General features: G+C 43.9%; 1 protein-coding gene across 2 annotated transcripts in view; it reads left to right on the top strand.

The window, feature by feature from the left end:
- Positions 1-21,019, top strand: part of CSPG4 (chondroitin sulfate proteoglycan 4) — a 183,569-nt gene that overhangs the window by 143,883 nt on the left and 18,667 nt on the right. For both annotated transcript variants that reach the window (XM_073619044.1, XM_073619043.1), the window contains exons 6-9: positions 9,599-9,794; positions 17,793-17,924; positions 18,011-18,177; positions 18,262-18,445. In XM_073619044.1, coding sequence (XP_073475145.1) covers positions 9,599-9,794; positions 17,793-17,924; positions 18,011-18,177; positions 18,262-18,445 — 679 coding nt within the window. The remainder of the gene's footprint in view (positions 1-9,598; positions 9,795-17,792; positions 17,925-18,010; positions 18,178-18,261; positions 18,446-21,019) is intronic.

Here is a 21,019-nt window from a genome sequence, read left to right as displayed (position 1 = left end):
CCCACAGAGAAGAGTTCACAGTCCTCAGAGTTCACACAACAGATTTTTATATCATGCTCACTTTTACTTTCAGTTGTCATACCTGTCAGTTAGTGATAAAAATCACCAGCCAAAGTTTTTCTGTTTATGAAAACAGACAAACATAAGGAGCGAGACTTACTGCATGGGTGCTCAACCTGTGGTCCTCCAGCTGTTGTGGAACTACAAGTCCCATCATGCTTCTGCCTTTGGGAGTCATGCTTGTTTAACTGACAGCCTTGCAATGCCTCATGGGACTTGTATTTCCGCAACAGCTGGAGGGCCACCACAGGTTGAGCACCCAGGACTTGCAGGAACCTAAACATATGAGCACATTTTTCTCTAAAAATCATTTCTGACATGCAGCATGCACATTTTATACATGAACTGTCTGAGAGAAGGAAAGGTAAAGCACATCAATTGATCAGTTGTGTAGAACTACAAAGCAGGAAGCACAGCCTGCAAAGTTAATAAAGTCTGTCTATACATACACTGTATTACCAAAAGTATTGGGACGCCTGCCTTTACACACACATGAACTTTAATGGCATCCCAGTCTTAGTCCGTAGGGTTCAATATTGAGTTGGTCCGCCCTTTGCCGCTATAACAGCTTCAACTCTTCTGGGAAGGCTGTCCATAAGGTTTAGGAGTGTGTCTATGGGAATGTTTGACCATTCTTCCAGAAACGCATTTGTGAGGTCAGGCACTGACTTTGGATGAGAAGACTTGGCTCACAATCTCCGCTCTAATTCATGCCAAAGGTGTTCTATCAGGTTGAGGTCAGGACTCTGTGCAGGCCAGTCAAGTTCCTCCACCCAAACTCGCTCATTCATATCTTTATGGACCTTGGTTTGTGCACTAGTGTGCAGTCATGTTGGAACCAGAAGGGGCCATCCCCAAACTGTTCCCACAAAGTTGGGCGCAATAAATTGTCCAAAATGTCTCGGTATGCTGATGCCTTAAGGAAAACAAGGGAGGTATAGGTGCTGCATCCTTCCCACATAAGGGAAGGTTGCTGACGCCTTAAGAGTTCCCTTCACTGGAACTAAGGGACCAAGCCCAACCCCTGTGGATCAGCAAGTTTGGGGTGGAGGAACTTAACTGGCCTGCACAGAGTCCTGACCTCAAACTGATAGAACACCTTTGGGAGAGACTGCGAGACAGGCCTTCTCGTTCCACAAATGCGCTTCTGGAAGAATGGTCAAACATTCCCATAGACACACTCCTAAACCTTGTGGACAGCCTTCCCAGAAGAGATGAAGCTGTTATAGTTGCAAAGGTTGGGCCAACTCAATATTGAACCCTACAGACTAAGTATGGGATGCAAATAAAGTTCATGTGCATGTAAAGGCAGGCTTCCCAATATATATATATATACAATATTTTCCAAAACATTGGCACACATTGATAAGCAGCATTCTGCACTTGACTTTCAGTGTAAAATCGTTTTTCATTAGGAGGCGTTTGCATTAACCACATTTTATTGTATGGAGTTCTTTACATTACCAGTAAATAGTAGTTGGTTCATTTTACCCCTTTACACATGCAGGTGGGACTTAACGCCTAGCCTCTACATATTTTCATAGCTGTCTTGTTCTGGGACCTCCTCCGTGACCTATCTGTGGCCAACTACAGACCATCGAGAGCTGATAGGGGGGCTCCTGGTGATGTAAGCAGTGTGCATCCAATCACAGTGACGTATGATCAGGAGCGCCTTCTACAGAGCCTCCACGTTTACATTTATGGCTGGGGGTGGTAAAAACACTGCCTCCCCCCCAAACAATCCCCTTTAAAGATGTTCAGAAGGCAAGACTTTTTTAATTTTATTGCATTCACTGCATTAAGGTAAAAAATGTCCCAGTATTTGCATCGCCTCCTCACCTCCCTTTATACTTACCTGAGTTCCATCTTTATCCAGTGCTGTGCCCGGCTATAGCAACACTGGTCCGTGTTACTCTCCTCACAGGACACAGAGGCAGAAGGGGGAGCTATTGGCCACTGCTACTGTCAAATGTTGTGAGGGGGGAGCAGGGGGCAGGGCTTAGCCACAATGTCTGTGTCAATGGACACACACAGCAGGGTTCGGGAGCATGCCTGCACGTGTGCCGATGTAGCCAACAGTGAACTAAGGTTACTTGGTTCTGCAGACCACCCCGTCATTCTCCAACTGTTCCTGTGTCCCTCTAATGCTGGGCTCTAGTGACTGACATCATATCTCTGAGCCAAGCAGGGAAGATTGTGGGACTAGTAATCTTTTGAGCAGACATTCTGGAGTTGTGGAACTATCCTCGAACTACACATCCCAGAGGGCTCTCTGCAACACCAAAGACATCTGGGAGGAACTATAAAAGGGTCAACAGATCCGGTCTGTGCTCTCTTCTTCCTGGGCCCCATCAAGTGAATATCTCTTTGCTGTTGTGCGAGAGGGTTTGTGGCCTACCACGCAGGAATCGATCGACTCCAGCCTGGCCCCGGAAGGCCCAACTCTGTTTGCATTTCGCGAAGGCATTACCGCAGCACCACCCCATCAGACGGATCAGACGACAGCCCGAGTTCAGCCGTTAGTTGTCCATCTCCGTTTCATTCCGCAGAAGGACATCTCATCCAGAATCCCTGTTCGGAGGTTCCTATCAGGTTCTTCAGCTGGTGAGAGGGTTGTCGCCCGCCAGTCACAATTCTTGCTTTTTTATGTTTCTTGGGCACTGTGTACAGACACCTTGCCCATGGGATCACTTTATTACATTACATAAGACACCGTACGTAGACATCTGTTTGAGCTGTCCTGCTTACTTTAACATTACTGTGTCATATCTTGGATACAATTCAAAGAGCTCCAACTGCCGGTGAAGATCACTGCAGGACTTGCACACTGGACTTTGCTGTTAATCCTATATAAAGGGTCCCTCTCCTATTCTTATTCTATCTGGTCTCTCATTAGGTTGTACAAGTTTATCAGGCTGGCCTGGGATTTCCCTTTAGTGTGGTATCACATTGCAGTAACTAGTGGATTCTTTCATAATCACCCAATTATTCTCTAGCTGTTATTCCACTGTACACATGTGTATGTCTATCTATTGCACCTGTGGTTCTGAACTGTAATTACATTGTTTTGGGGGATTCCTCACATGAGTCTTGGCTGTCATTCAGGGCTCAGTTGATTCATATCCTCCTATCCAAGTATCTTTGTTCCAGTAAAACCTAAGAGAATATTTTATCTAACTTGTGTTGGAGTGTCATTCAAAGGTGTCTGCAAAATGTCTGAACCTAGAGTGTCAGGTGGGCTGAAGGGTTCACAGGGTCAGGGCGGTGCAGATGAACATGCCACTCTAAGCAACCCTCAAGGGGGCAGTGCTACACCACCATAGGAAGCAGCTTCCCATGGTGGCACACGCAGAAGAGGTGGAGCCGAGAGTGCTGGCAGGGGTCTCAAAAAAGAAGGTACTATTGCAGAGAGAAGGTACTGTAAGTATAAGATGTTTATTATTTTGGTAATAAAAATAATTAATCTATAACTGCTTTAAGCTGCAAAGGCAGTGGATTGGGGGGGGGGGGGGGGGGTACATAGGCAGCAGCAAAATTTATCAGCACTGTTGCACTTGATGGGCTGTACCGCTGGTCAAATACAACCCAAAAGTCTCACGCATAAGAACTACCTGAATTTGTCACTTCTGTCGAAAATGGCAAAAAAAACCTGTCACACGGCCTTCATAAATTTGGCACAAGGCTTTATGATAATGCCAGCAAAGTGTTGCAAATACTTTATTGAATGGCCCCCAATATTTCTGATTACTGACAGAAAACATCAGCGATGACATAATTCTCAGACGTATTCCACCCTGGTGAACTCTTTCCTAATCTTGTAGTTTTCCATTGCTGAGAAATATTCTTATTACGGAATACATTGGCTAAAAACATAATGTACCTCTGTCTGCACGAGCACAAGAAAGTTATCTGGTTTACATTTTATAATTGTTGCTGGTTTTTGCCAGTTATTGTTTTATGCCGAAAGTATGTGTGTGAGTAGTATGCTGAAAATATGAGTAAAATGTACTTTTGTGGGATTTTTTATGTCAGCATCATTTGTTGTATCAAAAAAACTGCAGGAGACTATTTTAGGTTATTTGTTTATTGGAGAGAACTGCCCTATATCACTCACCCATGCAAAATCTTTGCAAGAATCCTAAAATCTCCCATAAGTCTTAACATCTTAAAGCAGGCCTTCACCAAAAGAGGAAAGTGCAGCTCGTCCTCTTCCTCTCACACAGCTGTATATAAAAGTCTATGAGCTCTTTCATAATGTTGTATCTGGTGCCACGAGGTGGCTATGCGGCAGGGGCCACCTGTGTTCTAGTAACCATGTATGCTAGGCCACAGGGCCCACATGCTTCCTAACAGCCAGAAATTATAGGCAGAAAGGGTCACCTGCATCCTAAAGCCCTGTATACATGGGCCGAAGCTGGGCAGCCTTCGGCCCGTGTGTACTGCAGCTGGTCCCACAGAAGACAGCTGTTCGCCTGACTTCTATCAAAGGGGCATGACTGAAAAAGATCTGCCGACCAGCTCCCAATCAGCACTATCCACCAATGGCCGTCCCCCTGTCAGAACACAATAGCACAGCAGGGAGATCATTGTACTAACATCGGATTGTTAGTACAGCGGCTCGACCTGAGCTTTCAGGGGTTTTTTTTTCGTTCAGGCCACTGGTTTGAACGAAAAAAAAAACTAGTAGTGTGTACTTGGCTTAACAAACAAGAACACTAGGCGGCATGGGCCACCGGTGTCCTAACAAACAAAAACTAGCCTGCAGGAGCCAGTCAGTAGTATCCTAGCAACTAAGGATGCAGGCTGCAGGGGCCACCTGCATCCTACCAACCAGGAACACTAGACAGCAGAGGCCTGCCAGGGTCATAGCAACCATGGACACTAGGTGTCAGGGGCCTATCAATAGTGTTCTAGCAACCAAGAACACTCCCAGCTGTTACTACCCCCAACAACACAGCAGCAAGCTCTCAAAACCCTACACAGTTTACCATCTTCTCCATCACAGCATCACTGAGCTCAGAGCTACTGCGACAGGGGAGAAAGAGCAGGTGAGGAGGTTTGAATTGGAGAAAGAGCTTGCTTTGTTGATGGTGGAGGTAAGCAGTAACGGCTGGGGGTGTCTTAGCAATGTCCTAGCAACAAGGCAGGGCAGGAAAATGCCATCTCAGAGAGTTTTTCAGTCACTCTTCGGGAGGTATGCAATTGGCCTACACCTATAGCAAGGGCATTATTCAACTTTTGTGAAAGCTTCATAATTTGTTTTTATCTACAGATACAGTGGGTAAAATAAGTATTGAACACGTCACCATTTTTCTAAATACATTTCTATTGTTAATAACGCTAATGCTAATGACATAAAATTTTCACAACATGTTGGTAACAACCCATGCAATCAATGCATACAAAGAAACCAAAACAAATACATTCAGAAATTAAGTTATGTAAAGGGTAATAGAAAGGGAGGTGCAAACAGGCATGGGATGCCAGGACACCAGCTGAAATCTATCATTAATTAGAAAGCAATCCTGCTCCTTGTCAGTGCAAATAATATCAGCTGGTTCAGTCTCAACTGATGGCCTATAAAAAGGCGTCTCATTACCAAGGTGTCACACAAGACACATCTCATGATGGGTAAAAGCAAAGAACTCACTCAAGACCTTTGCAACCTTATGTTGCAAAACATACTGATGGCATTGGTTACAGAAGGTTTTTAAACTTCTGAATGTTCCAGTGAGCACTGTTGGTGCCATAACTAGTAAGTGGAAAGAACATAATTTCACTGTACACTGGCCATGACCAGGTGCTCCTCACAAGATTTCTGACAGAGGAGTGAAAAGAATTATCAGAAGAGTTGTCCAAGAGCCAAGGATCATATGTGGAGAGCTTCAGAAAGACCTGGAATTAGCAGGTACAATTGTTTCAAGAAAACAATAAGTAATGCACTCAACCGCCACTGCTGAAGAAAAAGCATGTTGAAGCCTGTTTACAGTTTGTTGCACAACATTTACACAAGCCTGTGAAATCCTGGGAGAATATAGCCTGGTCAGATGAGACGAAAATTGAACTCTTTGGATGCCATAATACACACCATGTTTGGAGGTCAAACGACACTGCACATCACCCCCAAAACACCTCCATACCAACAGTGAAGTTTGGAGGTGGGAACATCATGGTGTGGGGCTGTTTTCAGCATACGGTACTGGCAAACCTCATGTCATTAAAGGAAGGATGAATGGAAAAGTGTACCAAGATATTCTTGATATAAATCTGCTGCCATCTAGCAGGAAGATGTAGGAGAAACAAGGGTGGACATTTCAGCAAGACAATGGTCCCAAACACAAAGCCAAGGAAACTTTCAAGAAAGAAAATAAAGCTGCTGGAATGGCCAAGCCAATCACCTGACTTGAATCCAATAGCAAATCTATGGAAAGAACTAAAGATCAGAGTTTATAGAAGAGGCCCACAGAACCTTCAAGATTTGAAGACTGTGTTGAAGAATTGGCCAAAATCACACCTGCATGCGACTAGTTTCTCCATACAGGAGGTGTCTAAAAGCTGTCATTATAAACAAAGAATTTTGTACAAAGTATTAAATACATTTTAGTTAACGTGTTTAACACTTTTTCCCTGTGTCATTCCATTTTACACACAACTTAATTTCTGAATGTTTTTGTTTTGGTTTCTTTGTATGTATAAGTTGCATTGGTTGTTACTGATGTGGTGATAATTTCATGGCAATAGCACCCTTACAAATATATTTACCTAGAAAAATTGTGACGTATTCAATACTTTTTTACCCGCTGTACCTCTTATCTGCAGGCAGTGTTAAATAATTTGTCTCAACCCTTTAACTGTCACTTTTGCTGGATAGCTGTTAAAGAAAGCTGAAAAATAACAGAATTACTGGGCATATCACCAGGTGAAAATAAAGGGAAAAAAGCATAAAAAATAAAACTAATACAGCCACCACATCTAAGAATAATCAACCTGTAATATAATAAATTGTGGGTTTAATACAGTTTTAACCACTTGCTGACCACCCGCTGCAGTTATACTTTGGCAAGGTGGCTTGGCTGCATGAATCGCCATACCGGTACGGCGATCCACGCACTAGCTTCTGTGGGCGTCACGTGCCGATTGGCCAGCCGAGGGAGCCAATCAGCGAGTCCGGCGGACTCAATGTCCCCCGGCCGCCAGCGATCGTTCCCTGCAGAGACAGAACGAGGATCTGCCAAAGTAAACAAGGCAGATCTCCATTCTGACAGGGGATTACACCGAGAGCTTGTCTTTCTGCTATGCAGGAAGACGGATCTCTGTATTGTCCCAGACAGCCCATCCCCCATACCGTTAGTAAACACACAGGGAACACAGTTAACCCCTTGATCGCCCCTTATGTTATGTTCCCAGCCAGTGTCAATAGTACAATGTCAGTGCATATTTTTAGCACTGATCACTGTAATATTGTCACTGGTTCCCAAAAAAGTGTCAAAAATGTCAGTTAGATGTCCAATCTGTCTGCTGCAATGTTGCAGTCCCGCTAAAAATCGCTGATCATCGCCATTACTAGTAAAAAAAAAAAAATAATAAAAATGCCATAAATCTATCCCCTATTTTGTAGACGCTATAACTTTTGCGCAAACCAATCAATATACGCTTATTGTTTTTTTTTTTTTACCAAAAATATGTAGCAGAATACATATTGGCCTAAATTGATGAAGAAATTAGATTTTTTTAATTTATTGGGTATGTTTTATAGCAGAAGTTTAAAAATATTGTTTTTTTTTTTTCAAAATTTACGGTCTTTTTTTGTTTATAGCGCAAAAAATAAAAACCGCAGAGGTGATCAAATACCGCCAAAAGAAAGCTCTATTTGTGGAGAAAAAAGGACATGAATTTTATTTGGGTACAGCGTTGCATGACCGCGCAATTGTCAGCTAATGTAACGCAGTGCCATATCGCAAAAAATGGCCTGGTCATTAAGGGGGTAAAACCTTCCATGGCTGAAGTGGTTAAGCACTGTCAAAATTCCTAAGCCCTGATGAAGGGGGAGCCTATTTGACCCCTGAAATGCGATGGCTTATTTCCTGCTATGAACAAATGTTATACTTAAAAACTTTGGAATCCTGGATATTTGTTTGGTGTATATATACATGGATTCTCAACCCTGGGCACCACCCACCACCTTGACCACCATTTGTAAGGTGTGTCCCCATTTTGTGAAGTGCTGCCAAACCGGAGCTAGTTTCCCCAGTCAACGCCTGTTTTTTTTTTCTTAAAGCCCAACTTCAGTTATTATTTCAACTTTCCATCTATTAAATCTTCTGCCCTTGTTGTTTTAACTTTGGATAGTAAAACATTTTTTTTCTGCCAGTAAATTTCTTATACAGCCCACTTCCTTCCTTTCTTGTCTGGTAAAAAGCCTAGGCTTATGACATCATGCACAGCTTTCTCTCTCACTCTCATGAGAGTTTGCCAGGAAGGGAGGGGGGTGAGTCATAAGAGGGCCAATGAGAGCTGAAGAGCCGGATGTGTGCCTGTGTAAATCTAGGAAGTGAACAAGCAGCAGCTTCAGCTGCCCACAGTTAAAATGGCTGCAGTGAAGGGAGATTTCTGCAGCATATTTGGCAAGTACAGAATCACAGTATATATAAAATAATATGCAAAGTGGTTGGAGGGAAGCTTCAGAATGGCACAGATGTTTTTATTATAAATTATGTGAGCAGACTGCAGTTCCTCTTTAAGTTTGTATTGTTGTCTGCATCCCTGTTGCAGATTTTCCCTCACTTCCTACCTGGTGAAAGCCCAAGATAGCAGTAAAAAGTGGACAGGGGATCTAATCCTTCTGAATTGAAAAAGACAATTGGCTGGACATATATTTTGACCCTTTACTGCCCATCTGGAATACTTCACTGCAGTTTAGCTGGAATTGGATTATAACTGTGTCACTGCCTACTGCCACTGTATTTTGCTGAGCTGTCATTATACAAGGATTTAGCTTGTGCTCCGATTCTAAAATTATTGACAGACTTTGCAGCTTGGGCTGATAGGTTCACGTTTAAGGTTTTTCTTCTTTAATTATATGCAGCGATCCACTTAACCACGTGTAAAGCTCTTATTACTTTGTTTACGGAGTCAGAAGAAAGACGCGTCTCCGTCCCTCCCTCGTTTCCATCAATTATCCACCTGTTACACATCATGTAAGCCAGAACTGTAAACTGACCTGGGAATCTGAGCCTAGGGAGCAGAGGGTGACTTGATACAGGTGTGGTGAGGGACACACAGCATGTCCTAATGGACTTTATATAGTGCTCAGTACTGAGAGACAACAGGTTAGGGCAGGAAAAATATTGTAGTTAAATACAGTTGTATTATGTTGGTTTATATTAAAGATACTACATTGTAATACTGTATGTGTTTTATGCCCTATATGGAAAGTAACATCAGAGAATAGTCTGTAGGGTTTTTTTTTTGTTAAGTACCAATTTATGATGTTCAGTTCATTTCCATTGCCTTATTGTGACTTTCTCCATCACTCCAGATCTTGGAAGGTAATACTGATGTCATCCCCCCACATGCCCTGCAAAGTATTGACGAGGACTCGTCACCTGAAGAGCTGATTTATTCCTTCCTTCCACCATCCAATGGAGAAGTGATTGTGCGGGGGTTCCCCGGGACCCTGTCTAGCTTCTCACAAAGGGATCTGGAACAAGGGATGGTACAATTCATACACAGAGGTGAGGAACAACTGAGAATTTAAATGTGTGCCTTGCAAATCTTTTAAGATACTTGAATAACATGAACCTACAATTAAAGTAGTATTAAATCCTCAGCATGTTTTAGCTTAAAGCGGAGCTCCACCCAAAAGTGAAAGCTCCACTTGTTTGCACTCCCCCCCCCCCTTCCACATTTGCCACATTTTTGGGGGAGGGCGGAGCAGGTACTGGGTTTTGACAGGTACCCGCTCCCACTTCCTGATAAGATCGCCACACGGCCATCTACATCATTTCCAGCCCCTCCTTCTCCTCCTCTCCCCACTGCCTTCTGGGAAATACAGAGGTCCCAGAAAATGGTCGCAGTGCGACTCGCGCATGTGCAGTAGGAAACAGGCTTTACTTCCTGTTTCCCTTACTGCAGATGCCGGCGCCTGCCCCCGAAGCCGATTGAGGAATCAGCTAGGGTTGCCGACATTGCGAGATCCCTAGACAGGAAAGTGTCCTTATATTAAAAGTCAGCAGCTACAGTATTTCAGTATTTTTTATTTTTTTTTACAGACTAGAACTCCTCTTTAACACATTGAGCACAATACAATAAATATTCTCCAGTAAATTAGTTGTTAAAATTCTTAACCCAGCACTTGCAAATTACAACTTTTAATGTTGTTGGTTCTTGCTTTCCTAAGGCTGCTTCCCTAAACTTTCAGTCTTCAAAGGAAAGAGTAAATAGTGGAGTTTTAGTTTGGAGAAGGGGGGAGGGGAAGGGGAGTGCCTTACCATCCAGCTTTAGGGCTGTGTGTTTCTATTGATGCACACAGTGTAGGGTGACACAGCTCTAGTTCCTGCATGTAAGAGTGGCTCCATAGGACACTAGAAGAGAAAGGAGCTACCCTAAAACAGGAAACCTGAGGCTTTGCACATGATTGGATGATGGAAGTCAGTAGAGCTCCCACTCATTTACTAAGCTCAAAGTGCACAGTTTATTTGCCTTTAGTAAATCAACCCCTTAGTCTCATTCTAAATGGCGGCCTCATTGTCCCCAAAATGCACCTCTACATGCTGGCTGTAGTTCCTTCCCCTTTTGAAGACAAATATGGTTCTTCTTATGGGGTGACACACAGCCAGCACAGAGCCCCAGCCCCTCTCTAAGCTGAGTGATCTGTCACTATTAGGAATGAATAAACAGCGCTGCTTGTTCATTCATAATAGTGAGAGATCACTCAGAGCTGCAGCTCTGTGTAAAACATCTGCTGATGCCTTATATCACATGTGTCAAACACAAGGCATGCGGGCCGAATCCAGCCCACCATGCCATTTCTTGTGGCCCTCACACCCATGGCTGTTTTTCAGCCACAACTTGGCAGAACTCTGTCCTCTGCTCCCCGCTCACCACTGTCACTACAAGGACATCTTTCCTCTCAGTGGATTGCACAGATCCCTGCCTGCCCTGCACTCATGATGGGGATAAGGGAGATGCAAGTGTAGTGTGGGATGGGACATCATATGGTATACTGCACTGTGATCCCCATCTGTGCTTGGGTACACAGATGCTGATGAATGATCTCCCTGCAGGTGATGAGAGAGAGGCAAAGCCGACTACACTGCTGGGAGTTACTAGAGCTGGGCTCGGTCTGTGAGATGCAAAGGAAGTTTTGGGGGAAAGATGAGGGCTGTGGAGGTTGATGTTTGCAGAGGTGGGGGGGGGGGGGAGTGGTGCAGAGCTTTGAGCCACAGAGGGGTAGAAGTGAGATGTGGACAGCCTGTAAAAGAGAGCTGAACCCTGCACACTGTGCATAGCACACCCCTAAGCCAAGTCTTCTGTATGTAGCACACTTCTCAACTCTGCACTCTGTACACAGTGCACACCTGAACTCTGCAGTCTGTATGTAGCACACCCCTGAACTTGCACTCTGTGCATAGGGCATTCCTGAAACTGCACTCTGTACATAGCACACCTCTGAACCCTGCACTCGGTACATAACACACCCCTGAACCCTGCACTCGGTACATAACCTACCCCTGGACCCTGCACTCGGTACATAACATACACCTGAACCCTGCACTCGGTACATAACCCACCCCTGGACGCTGCACACGGTACATAACCCACCCCTGGACCCTGCACTCAATACATAACCCACCCCTGGACCCTGCACTCGGTACATGACCCACCCCTGAACTCTGCACTCAGTACATAACACACCCCTGAACCCTGCACTTAGTACATAACCCACCCCTGAACCCTGCATTCAGTACATAACACACCTCTGAACCCTGCACTTGGTACATAACCCACCCCTGGACCCTGCACTCGGTACATAACCCACCCCTGAACCCTGCACTCGGTACATAACCCACCCCTGAACCCTGCACTTGGTACATAACACACCCCTGAACCCTGCACTCGGTACATAACACACCCCTGAACTATGCAGTCTGTACATAAGGCACTCCTGGTATTTATTGCCCCTTTGAGATCCTCCCACTTTTAATGAAATTTGGCTGCTCCTGCCCTTTGATGATGTTTGGAGGGGGGGGGGGGGGTGTGGCTGGGTTCCTGCACCTATTCTCTGAGAGAAATAGGCCTACATAAATTGATATAGTCTTACAGATACAAGCAACCCTTGAAGGGCAATTATAATGCTGATGCGGCCCGCAATGAGTTTGACACCCCTGCCTTAGAGTCCTGCAGCTCTGTATGAGCTTTCACTTTTATGAATGAATGATCAGCAAGGTCATAACTGATGCAGTGTATAACAAAGCCTGACAACACTGATCGCTCATCCATAAAACCGAACGATGGATCGCACAGAGCTGCAGAGCTGTTTGGTTCATTGGGTGGGCTGTGTATGTGTACAGCTGCTGATAGACACACAACACCGCAGACTGTGTGATCTTTGTGAATTGCAGTGTTTGTCTCCACAGTGCACTCTGCTGCCAGAGACAGGGGCTGTCAATCACAAACTCATTTCCTTTTTAGCGGTGTTATTGGATGGAGAGGGAGGACCATCCAACCACGTTGATTAGAAACTAAGGACTGGATTTGAACTGGACCAAGTGCAAAAAGGACTTGGTCACCTGAGGAGGTAATATTAAAACATTTTTATTGATAGCTTTTCTTAAAAAAGAAACATAGGCAAGGATTAAAAGGTGAAGCAGCCATATACAACTGATTACAGAAAGCTCTTAAAGAAACTGAGGGTTTACAAAAATATCACTTTAACATTGATTCAATTGGGATTTTACCATTTGTTTTACACAAGCTACTTAAAGTGGTTGTAAGCCCTTTTGTCTTACTTTTATCTCTAGGTAAGCCTAAAATAAGGCTTACCTATAGATAGTGGAAATATCTCCTAAACATGCGCCGCTTAGGAGATATTTCACTTGTAGTGCTCCAATGATGTCATCGGCGCATGCGCTGTAAAGAAACAAACCACCGTGCCGGTTCTTCCTCCAGCGTGTGCCATGACTGACATGCACGCGGGGAGTGACGTCACACGGCTCCGGCCAGTCACAGAGCCAAAGTCCACGGCCCTGGAAGTAAGAGGGGCGAAGATGGACGCCGCCTGCACAGGGGACAGTGCGGGCTTCGTTTGCAGGTAAGTGTCATATAATGGGCTAGTATGCAATGCATACTAGCCCATTATGCTTTTAATTTGCGGGCCTTGTGGGGAGTAAAAGAGGAAGTAAAACCCATTGGGGTTTACTTCCTCTTTAACACTTAGAAGGTGAAAAATATTTTTTATTGTTCCCTTTGGACTTTTCCTCAGTGTTGGCCAAAAGTTTTGAGAATGACACAAATATAATTTTTCACAAAGTCTGCTGCCTTAGTTTTTATGATGGCAATTTGCATACACTCCAGAATGTTATGAAGAGTAATCGGATGAATTGCAATGTCCCTCTTTGCCGTGAAAATTAACTTAATCCCATAAAAAATATTTCCACTGCATTTGTGAAGAAGGCTTCAGGATGCCCAAGAAAGTCCAGCAAGCACCATTACCGTCTCCTACAGTTGATTCAGCTGTGATATCGGGGCACCACCAGCGCAGAGCTTGCTCAGGAATGGCAGCAGGCAGGTGTGAGTACATCTGCACGCACAGTGAGGAGAAGACTTTTGGAGGAAAGCCTGGTGTCAAGAAGGGCAGCAAAGAAGCCACTTCTCTTCAGGAAAAAACATCAGGGACTGACTGATATTCTGCAAAAGGTACAAGGATTGAACTGCGGAGGACTGAAGTAAAGTCATTTTCTCTGATGAATCCCCTTTCCATTTGTTTGTATAGACACAAACCCTCTAGTGGGATTTTTTAGGGCGTAAATTTCAACGTGGTTTAAAAGTTTCTATAATATGCTTTATCGATATATATATATATATATATATATATATATATATATATATATATATATATATATAGAACATTCAATCTTTCTGATTGTTTGGGCCATCCGGAAAAAAACCTTGTCCAGACAAGAAAAGGTGAGCGCTACCATCAGTCCTGTGTCATGCCAGTAAAGCATCCTGAGACCATTCAATGTGGGGTTGCAACTTCTGCCAACCATCCAAGAACAGTTTCATGATGAACAATGCCTTTTCCAGCATGACGGAGCACCATGCCATAAGGCAAAAGTGATAACCAAGTGGTTTGAGGAACGAAACATCAAAATTTTGGGTCCATTGCCAGGAAATTCCCCAGACCTTAATCCCATTGAGAACTAGTGGTCAATCCTCAAGAGTTGAGTGAACCAAAAAAACCACAAATTCTTACAAACTCCAAGCATTGATTATGCAAGAACGGGCTTCCATCAGTCAGAGGTTGATTGACAACATGCCAGGGCAAAATGCAGAGGTCTTGAAAAAGAAGGGTAAACACTGCAAATATTATTGACTCTTTGCATAAACCTAATATAATTGTCAATAAAAGCCTTTGACACTTATGAAGTGCTTGTAATTATACTTCAGTATACCATACCGTAGTAACATCTGACAAAAAGGTCTAAAAACACTGAAGCAGCGGACTTTGTGAAGATTAATATTTGTGTCATTCTTAAAACTTTTGGCCACGGCTGTAGAATCTTCAATTAGCATTGATTTCAAATGAATTTTACCATTTGGTTTACACAAACTACTCAATAACTTTCAAGAGGCAAAAATAGTTTTTATTGTAAGACAAATAACTGTTTTAGTCAGTCTTAGATAGAACCATGTCTGGCAACAATTAAAGCTGCAAATCGCTTGGTGGTAAGTCTCGACCAGCTTTGCACATCTGGATTCTTCAATTTTTGTCCCTTTCTCTTGGGAAAATTTCACTAGCCGTGTCAAGTTGGATAGGGATCTTTGGTGAACAGCAATTTTCAAGACTCCTCACAGATTCTCAGCTGAATTGAGAGCTGGGCTTCGACTGGGGACCATTTTAAGACATTCAGATTTTGGTTTTAAACCAGTCCAGAGTATGTTTGACTGTAGCTTAGAGTCATTATCTTTCTTGAAGGGGAGGTATGTTCCAGACTGAAACTGGCTTCATTCTAGAACTGCCCTGAATTTAGCATCATCCATCTTACCCACTATCCTGAACAGTTTTCCAGTCCGTGCCAAAAAAAGCATTCCCTTTAACATAATACTACCACCACCAGGCTTTAGTTTGGGGTTGGTGTTACCAGCATGATGAGCAGAGTTGGCTTTTGGCACACAAAGCATTTTGCACTATGGCCAAGAAGTTTAGTTTTGGTCTCATCAGACCGGAAATTCCTTTCTTATGTATGCTGGGTCTTTCACATGCCGCTAGGAAAAATGCAAATGTTAATGAAATAGGGTTTTGCAGTAATAGTTTTTTCTTGTCATTTTTCATAAAGCACAGCTTTGTGGACTGTTCAAGTCATAATTGTCCCATTGACAGTTTTTCAGCTGTGGAACCCTGCAGCTTAATTAGAGTTACTGTTGAGTTTCTTGTCTGGTTCTTAATTTATTTATTACAGGCATTTATATGGTGCTGGCAATGTTACGCAATGCATTACATACTTATACATTCACATTAATCCTCACCCATATCACATGTATACACACACATATGGTAGGGTAAATTTTGACAAAAGCCAATTAACTTATCAGTTAGTGTTTTGAAGTGGTGGGGAGAGAACATGACCACTCAGAGGAAACCCACACAAGCGCAGTGAGAACATGCAAACTCAATACTGACAGTGTCCTGGCTAAGATTCAAACCAAGGAATCCAGTGCTGCAAGGCAGATGTGCTAATCACTAAGCTGAATAATTTCGTTCTTACCCCATCCCTGAGTGAAAGACCTGATCTAGGCTAAGTTGTGGTTGTGCCATATTCTTTGAATTTTTCAGAAATGGATTTAACAATGCTTTGGAGGATGATTTTGATTTTTTTTTTAACTTAGCCTTATTTGGTAAATATCCAGAAATTTACATTAGATTTGCTCGATGGTTCTTTCATAGGTCTTAGGCCTTAGATAGCTCTTTATGATGATGCAAGTTTAGATACATTCTCTCAGATGATTTATGTTTTGTTTTTTCAAAATCATAGGATACTAATTGTTCACACGTGACTTCATTGAACTAATTATGTGAATCCTAGTTGCACCAGAGCTATTTTACAAGTTTAAATGCCAAGAGGTTGTAAATCTTTTGGAAATCTAAGTAACTGTTTTCACTTCAACATTATGGCCTACTGTGTAGAGCTCTCACGTAAAATCCCAATTTAATGTATTTTAAAGCCAGGGTTTAAGTAATACTAAATGTGGAGACCAGCAGGAATAGGCATGTATGTGCTAGCAGACACTCTGACATTACCCAGCTTATAACATAAAAATACTTTCCTCCTGATTTTCTCCAACTTCCCTAAACCCTCTCGATTCAGAAATTATTTGGGCTGAGTAATTGACGTGTTGCAAAGGGTTTCCTGAAATGTAAGGAGATTAGACATGTGTGATTAGAATGTCAGGGGATCAAAAAAGTAGAATGTTTTATCTGTTTTATGGACTGCAAATTGGTACCAGTCAAGTGTGTGAACAGTAATAGGAGTGGATGCTTCGGTACAACAGCCAGGAGGTGGTAACAGTTAAAAGTAATGAGCAAATAGCAAAAAAGGACAATCTTATGACAACAGGCATTTCCTATTGGCATGATTGGATAATTGAAGTGAATGTATACACAAGTTATTGTGTTAAGATTCATTACTTAAATTATTTACGTAAATTAGCCCAGTTGTGTGTGGATGGCTGGCATTGAGCAGATTTGGGTACAGGGTGGGTGGATAGTGTGTAAATACAGTATAAATGGGAAGATAGGAAAGTTACAGGCAGAACAAGTACCGCTATGGGGGATGGATGAATAGGTGACATGTTGGGACTTTGAAAGGTAACCAGAGAAAAGAAGAGGCTGTTAAATGTCAGAGTATGGGTTTTAAAGAGAAAATCTAAGTTCATTTTTTACAGTGCTCTGTTCCCCAGGGAACAAAGTGGATGCAATACTTTGCCCTATGTTCCTACATGCTTTGTAAGCCTAGCCACAATCTCTGAGAGAACATCCCCCTTCCTCCACAGCTGTCCAATAACATCTCTAGCAAGGATAACCAGTCAAACACTTGCCTGAGACACCTGGCGGCAAGAGGAATGCAGAGGGAGGGGGAGCATCAGCTTCCCCCTCCCTTTGCATCCCTCTTGCTGCCACTTGTCACATGCAAGTGCTTGGAGCTGAGACAAGTGCCAGTTATCAAGCAGCCATCTCATTACTAACTACATAATTGGACAGCCGCCTGGGGAAGGGGGTAGAGCTGTCAGACTTCGTAGCTAGGTTTACAAAGTGCTTCAGATTATGGAAAAAAGTACTTCATGTTTTCTGAACACTGAACAAAAAATTGAAGTGAGAGGTATTTAAGGTTCAGATTTATTGTGGTTAAAGGCCAAGGATATGCAAATGAGCAAACTGAATAAAGAAACAGACGGTTAGGAAATACATTTTGGAGCAAAGGAGAAACTATTACTTTTTTCATTTCACACAGGAGAATTGGATGGCGGATTCTTCTTCAAAGTATCTGATGGTGAAAATGAATCAGAGCAACACTATTTCCACATTCAAGCCATACCAATCACAATCCACATGCAGACAATGCAGAACCTTATACTATGCCCTCGTAAGTGGTAATTTCATTCTCTAAATTGTGAGAATTCATGATAAATGTCAGGCAACACTTGCCCTAAACACAATTTCTTCTGCCAGGATCACTGAAACAAATCACCAGCCAGCACCTGAGCGCAGTGACAAATGATGGAAAGAGCATACAGCCTGTTCTGACATATCACATTGAAGATGTTCCACAGATTGGCCAAATCAAACATCAAGAACATCTTGAAGGGCCAGCAGTGACTAACTTCACCCAGTCAGATGTGAGTCCTTGCATGTTCTCCAAAATTAATCAACACATTCCTTTCTGTCTTCAAGATTTGTAGCATGTTTTCTTTTATTTACAGGTAGATGAAGGTTTAATATATTACCAGCATGTGACCAGTCCATCCCCATTCTGGATTACCCAAGATTACTTCTCGTTCCATGTGCAGTCTACACAGGCCATATCCCAGAGATATATCCTAAATGTGACAGTGACATTCCAGGGTCCATGTCCACAACTGCACACACAGCTCTGGAAAAACACAGGTAAGACATACAGGTGCACATTTCAGGGCAAGTCTCTATCATATGTCCAGTCATATTTACAAATGATCTTTTAAAATTTAAATAACTTTATAAACATTGCAGATAAAGGTTCAGCTTATTAGTTCTTAGCACTGGTAGTTTTCAGCAGGTTCATGGTGTTAACAACTAACATGTATGAACCCAATTAACTCTATTATGCAATCTACTGGTCCTCACAACACTAACCTGACCCAAACACCTAAACTAACACCCACTTAGAGCCCTTTCACACTGGGGCGGGCGGGCGTTGGCGGTAAAGCGGCGCTATTTGGCTGCTAGCAGGGAGGTTTTAACCCCCGCTAGCAGCCGAAAAAGGGTTAAAACCACCCACAGAGTGCCGGGGTAGTTTGCCGGTGGTTTGGTGGCACTGCCCTATTGTTTTCAATGGGCAGGGGTGCTTTAGGAACGGTGTATACACCACTCTTACAGCGCTACAAAGATGCGGCTTGCAGGACACTTTTTACCGTCCTGCAAGCGCACCGCTCCAGTGTGGAAGCACTTGGGCTTTCACACTGGAGAGACAGGTGCTATTTTTAGCGCTGTAGCGCCTGTAAAGCGCCTCAGTGTGAAAGGGGTCTTAAACCTTAACCGATTGCCAACTGCTGCATGTACTTTTATGTCGGCAGAATGGCACGGCTGGGCAAATGGGCGTACCTGTACGTGCCTTCGAATTTGCCGCCGTGCCATCGCATGCGCGCCTCTGGCGGCGGGTGCTCCTGCCGCGAGCTCCATGAGTAGGATCGCGGGTCCCGCAGACTCGATGTCCGCGGGGATACCCGCGATCGTCTCACGGAGAGGAAGAACGGGGAGATGCTAATGTAAACAAGCATCTCCCTGTTCTGCCTAGTCACAGTGTCACTGATCATAGCTCCCCGTGATCGGGAGCTATGATCAGTGATGTGTCACACACAGCCCCTCCCCCCCACAGTTAGAACACATCCCTAGGACACACTTAACCCCTCCCTAGCCCCCTAGTGGTTAACCCCTTCACTGCCAGTGTCATTTGTTTTGGAGCCACGTCGCACAACTGCGCAATTGTCAGTTAAAGCGTCGTAGTGCCGAATCGAAAAAGCGCTCTGGTCTTTGGCCAGCAAAATGGTCTGGGGCTTAAAAGGTTAAAGCAGCACTTTTGCTAGTTGAATGAGGTGGGGCTGTTGCCATAATGTAGAATAGGTACAGCATGCTTGTACATTATAGCACACTTATATAATAATTTGCTCTTCTCCAGTGCTGGCAGGTCTAAGCTTGCTGTCACTGCTCCATCCCCTGCTCCTACCATCTTCTCCACACATTCTTCTGAATTCAGCCTCTATCTTCTTCTACCATTGGGTGGCCCTGGAGTTTTAACTCCTTTCATTCACACATAGAAGTTACATAGTACCTTGCTTCATTCTCAGTAATTTTCAGATGGCAAGAATAAGCCAGGTGTATACGCTGCACACGCACCTCAATCCGTATACACAAAATACCAAATTTCTAATAGCAAGAATTTGCATGTCTTTTCTGTCAAAAATACTCTACTTTCTATCATATTTTTAAATTTTTAACATTAAACTATGCTTTGACCCCTAGCCATGCAGTGAGTTCCTGAGGGCTTGTTTACACTTGTCTGTGAAAAGCAACCCACAGTGGATTAATTTTCACAGGGTGGCAAGCATACAGCTGCCAGGTGTTCAGGAAGCAATGCTGCTTCCTCCTGAATGCCTGTTTTTATTGACAGCCAAATGGCATCTATTCAGTGGAAATACCACACAGCAATCACAAGCCTAGTGTTGGCCTGCAGTTGTGGCGTGGCCCCATTCATTGAATAGGTTGCGTTCAGTGCGGTACTGTCCACTGAATGAGACAGGGGGATCAAAGCATTGCGGCCATGGCATGCGCATGGGCGTCTGCAGGTAGGGGCAAGGGGGGTCAAGTGCCCCTCCCCTGGCAGGGCTGGTGCTACCTATAGGCAAGTGTGCACACACCGCGCTGCATGTCCCAGGGCCGGGAGTCACATACACAACATGGAGTGTCAGGGAGTGATGGTGTTTGCAGCCCCTGAGCTGAGGGGAGGCAGCGCGGCCAGAGACAGGGAATACAAAGCTCTCCCACAGCTTGCCTTTTACCTTTCACCTGCTGCCTGGACAGCGTCTGCTAATGCTCAGCCTGACCAGATCACTGATGATTTCTCTCCCCTCCTCTCCTCCTCCTTGGCTCAGACTGCTGGCTGTGTGTGCTCTTCCTGGACATGTGTGAGAGGCTCAGCGCTCCCTTCTAGATAGGGGCCCCAAGAACACCCACCGCATGGGGCCCCAGCCTCATCTGAGCTGCTTGCCATGTGCAGCTGTTGTTGGAGCCTTCCATCTGTCTTTCCTGGGGTTAGTATTCCATTTAATTCTCTCTAATGCATAGCTCCCAACTGTCCCTGATTTCGAGGGACTGTCCCTGATTTGGAGCAATGTCCCTCTGTCCCCCTTCCCTCCTCATTTGTCCCTCATTTTTGTCTGATCCATATAGTTGTGTATAAAAATAGGATTTTTTATAACACCTGTA

The sequence above is a fragment of the Aquarana catesbeiana genome, linkage group LG03, assembly GCF_042186555.1.
Source record: "Aquarana catesbeiana isolate 2022-GZ linkage group LG03, ASM4218655v1, whole genome shotgun sequence".
In the NCBI taxonomy this organism is placed as follows: domain Eukaryota; kingdom Metazoa; phylum Chordata; class Amphibia; order Anura; family Ranidae; genus Aquarana; species Aquarana catesbeiana.
Note: the sequence above shows the minus strand (reverse complement) of the source record. Positions and strands in the feature narration are given on the sequence as shown.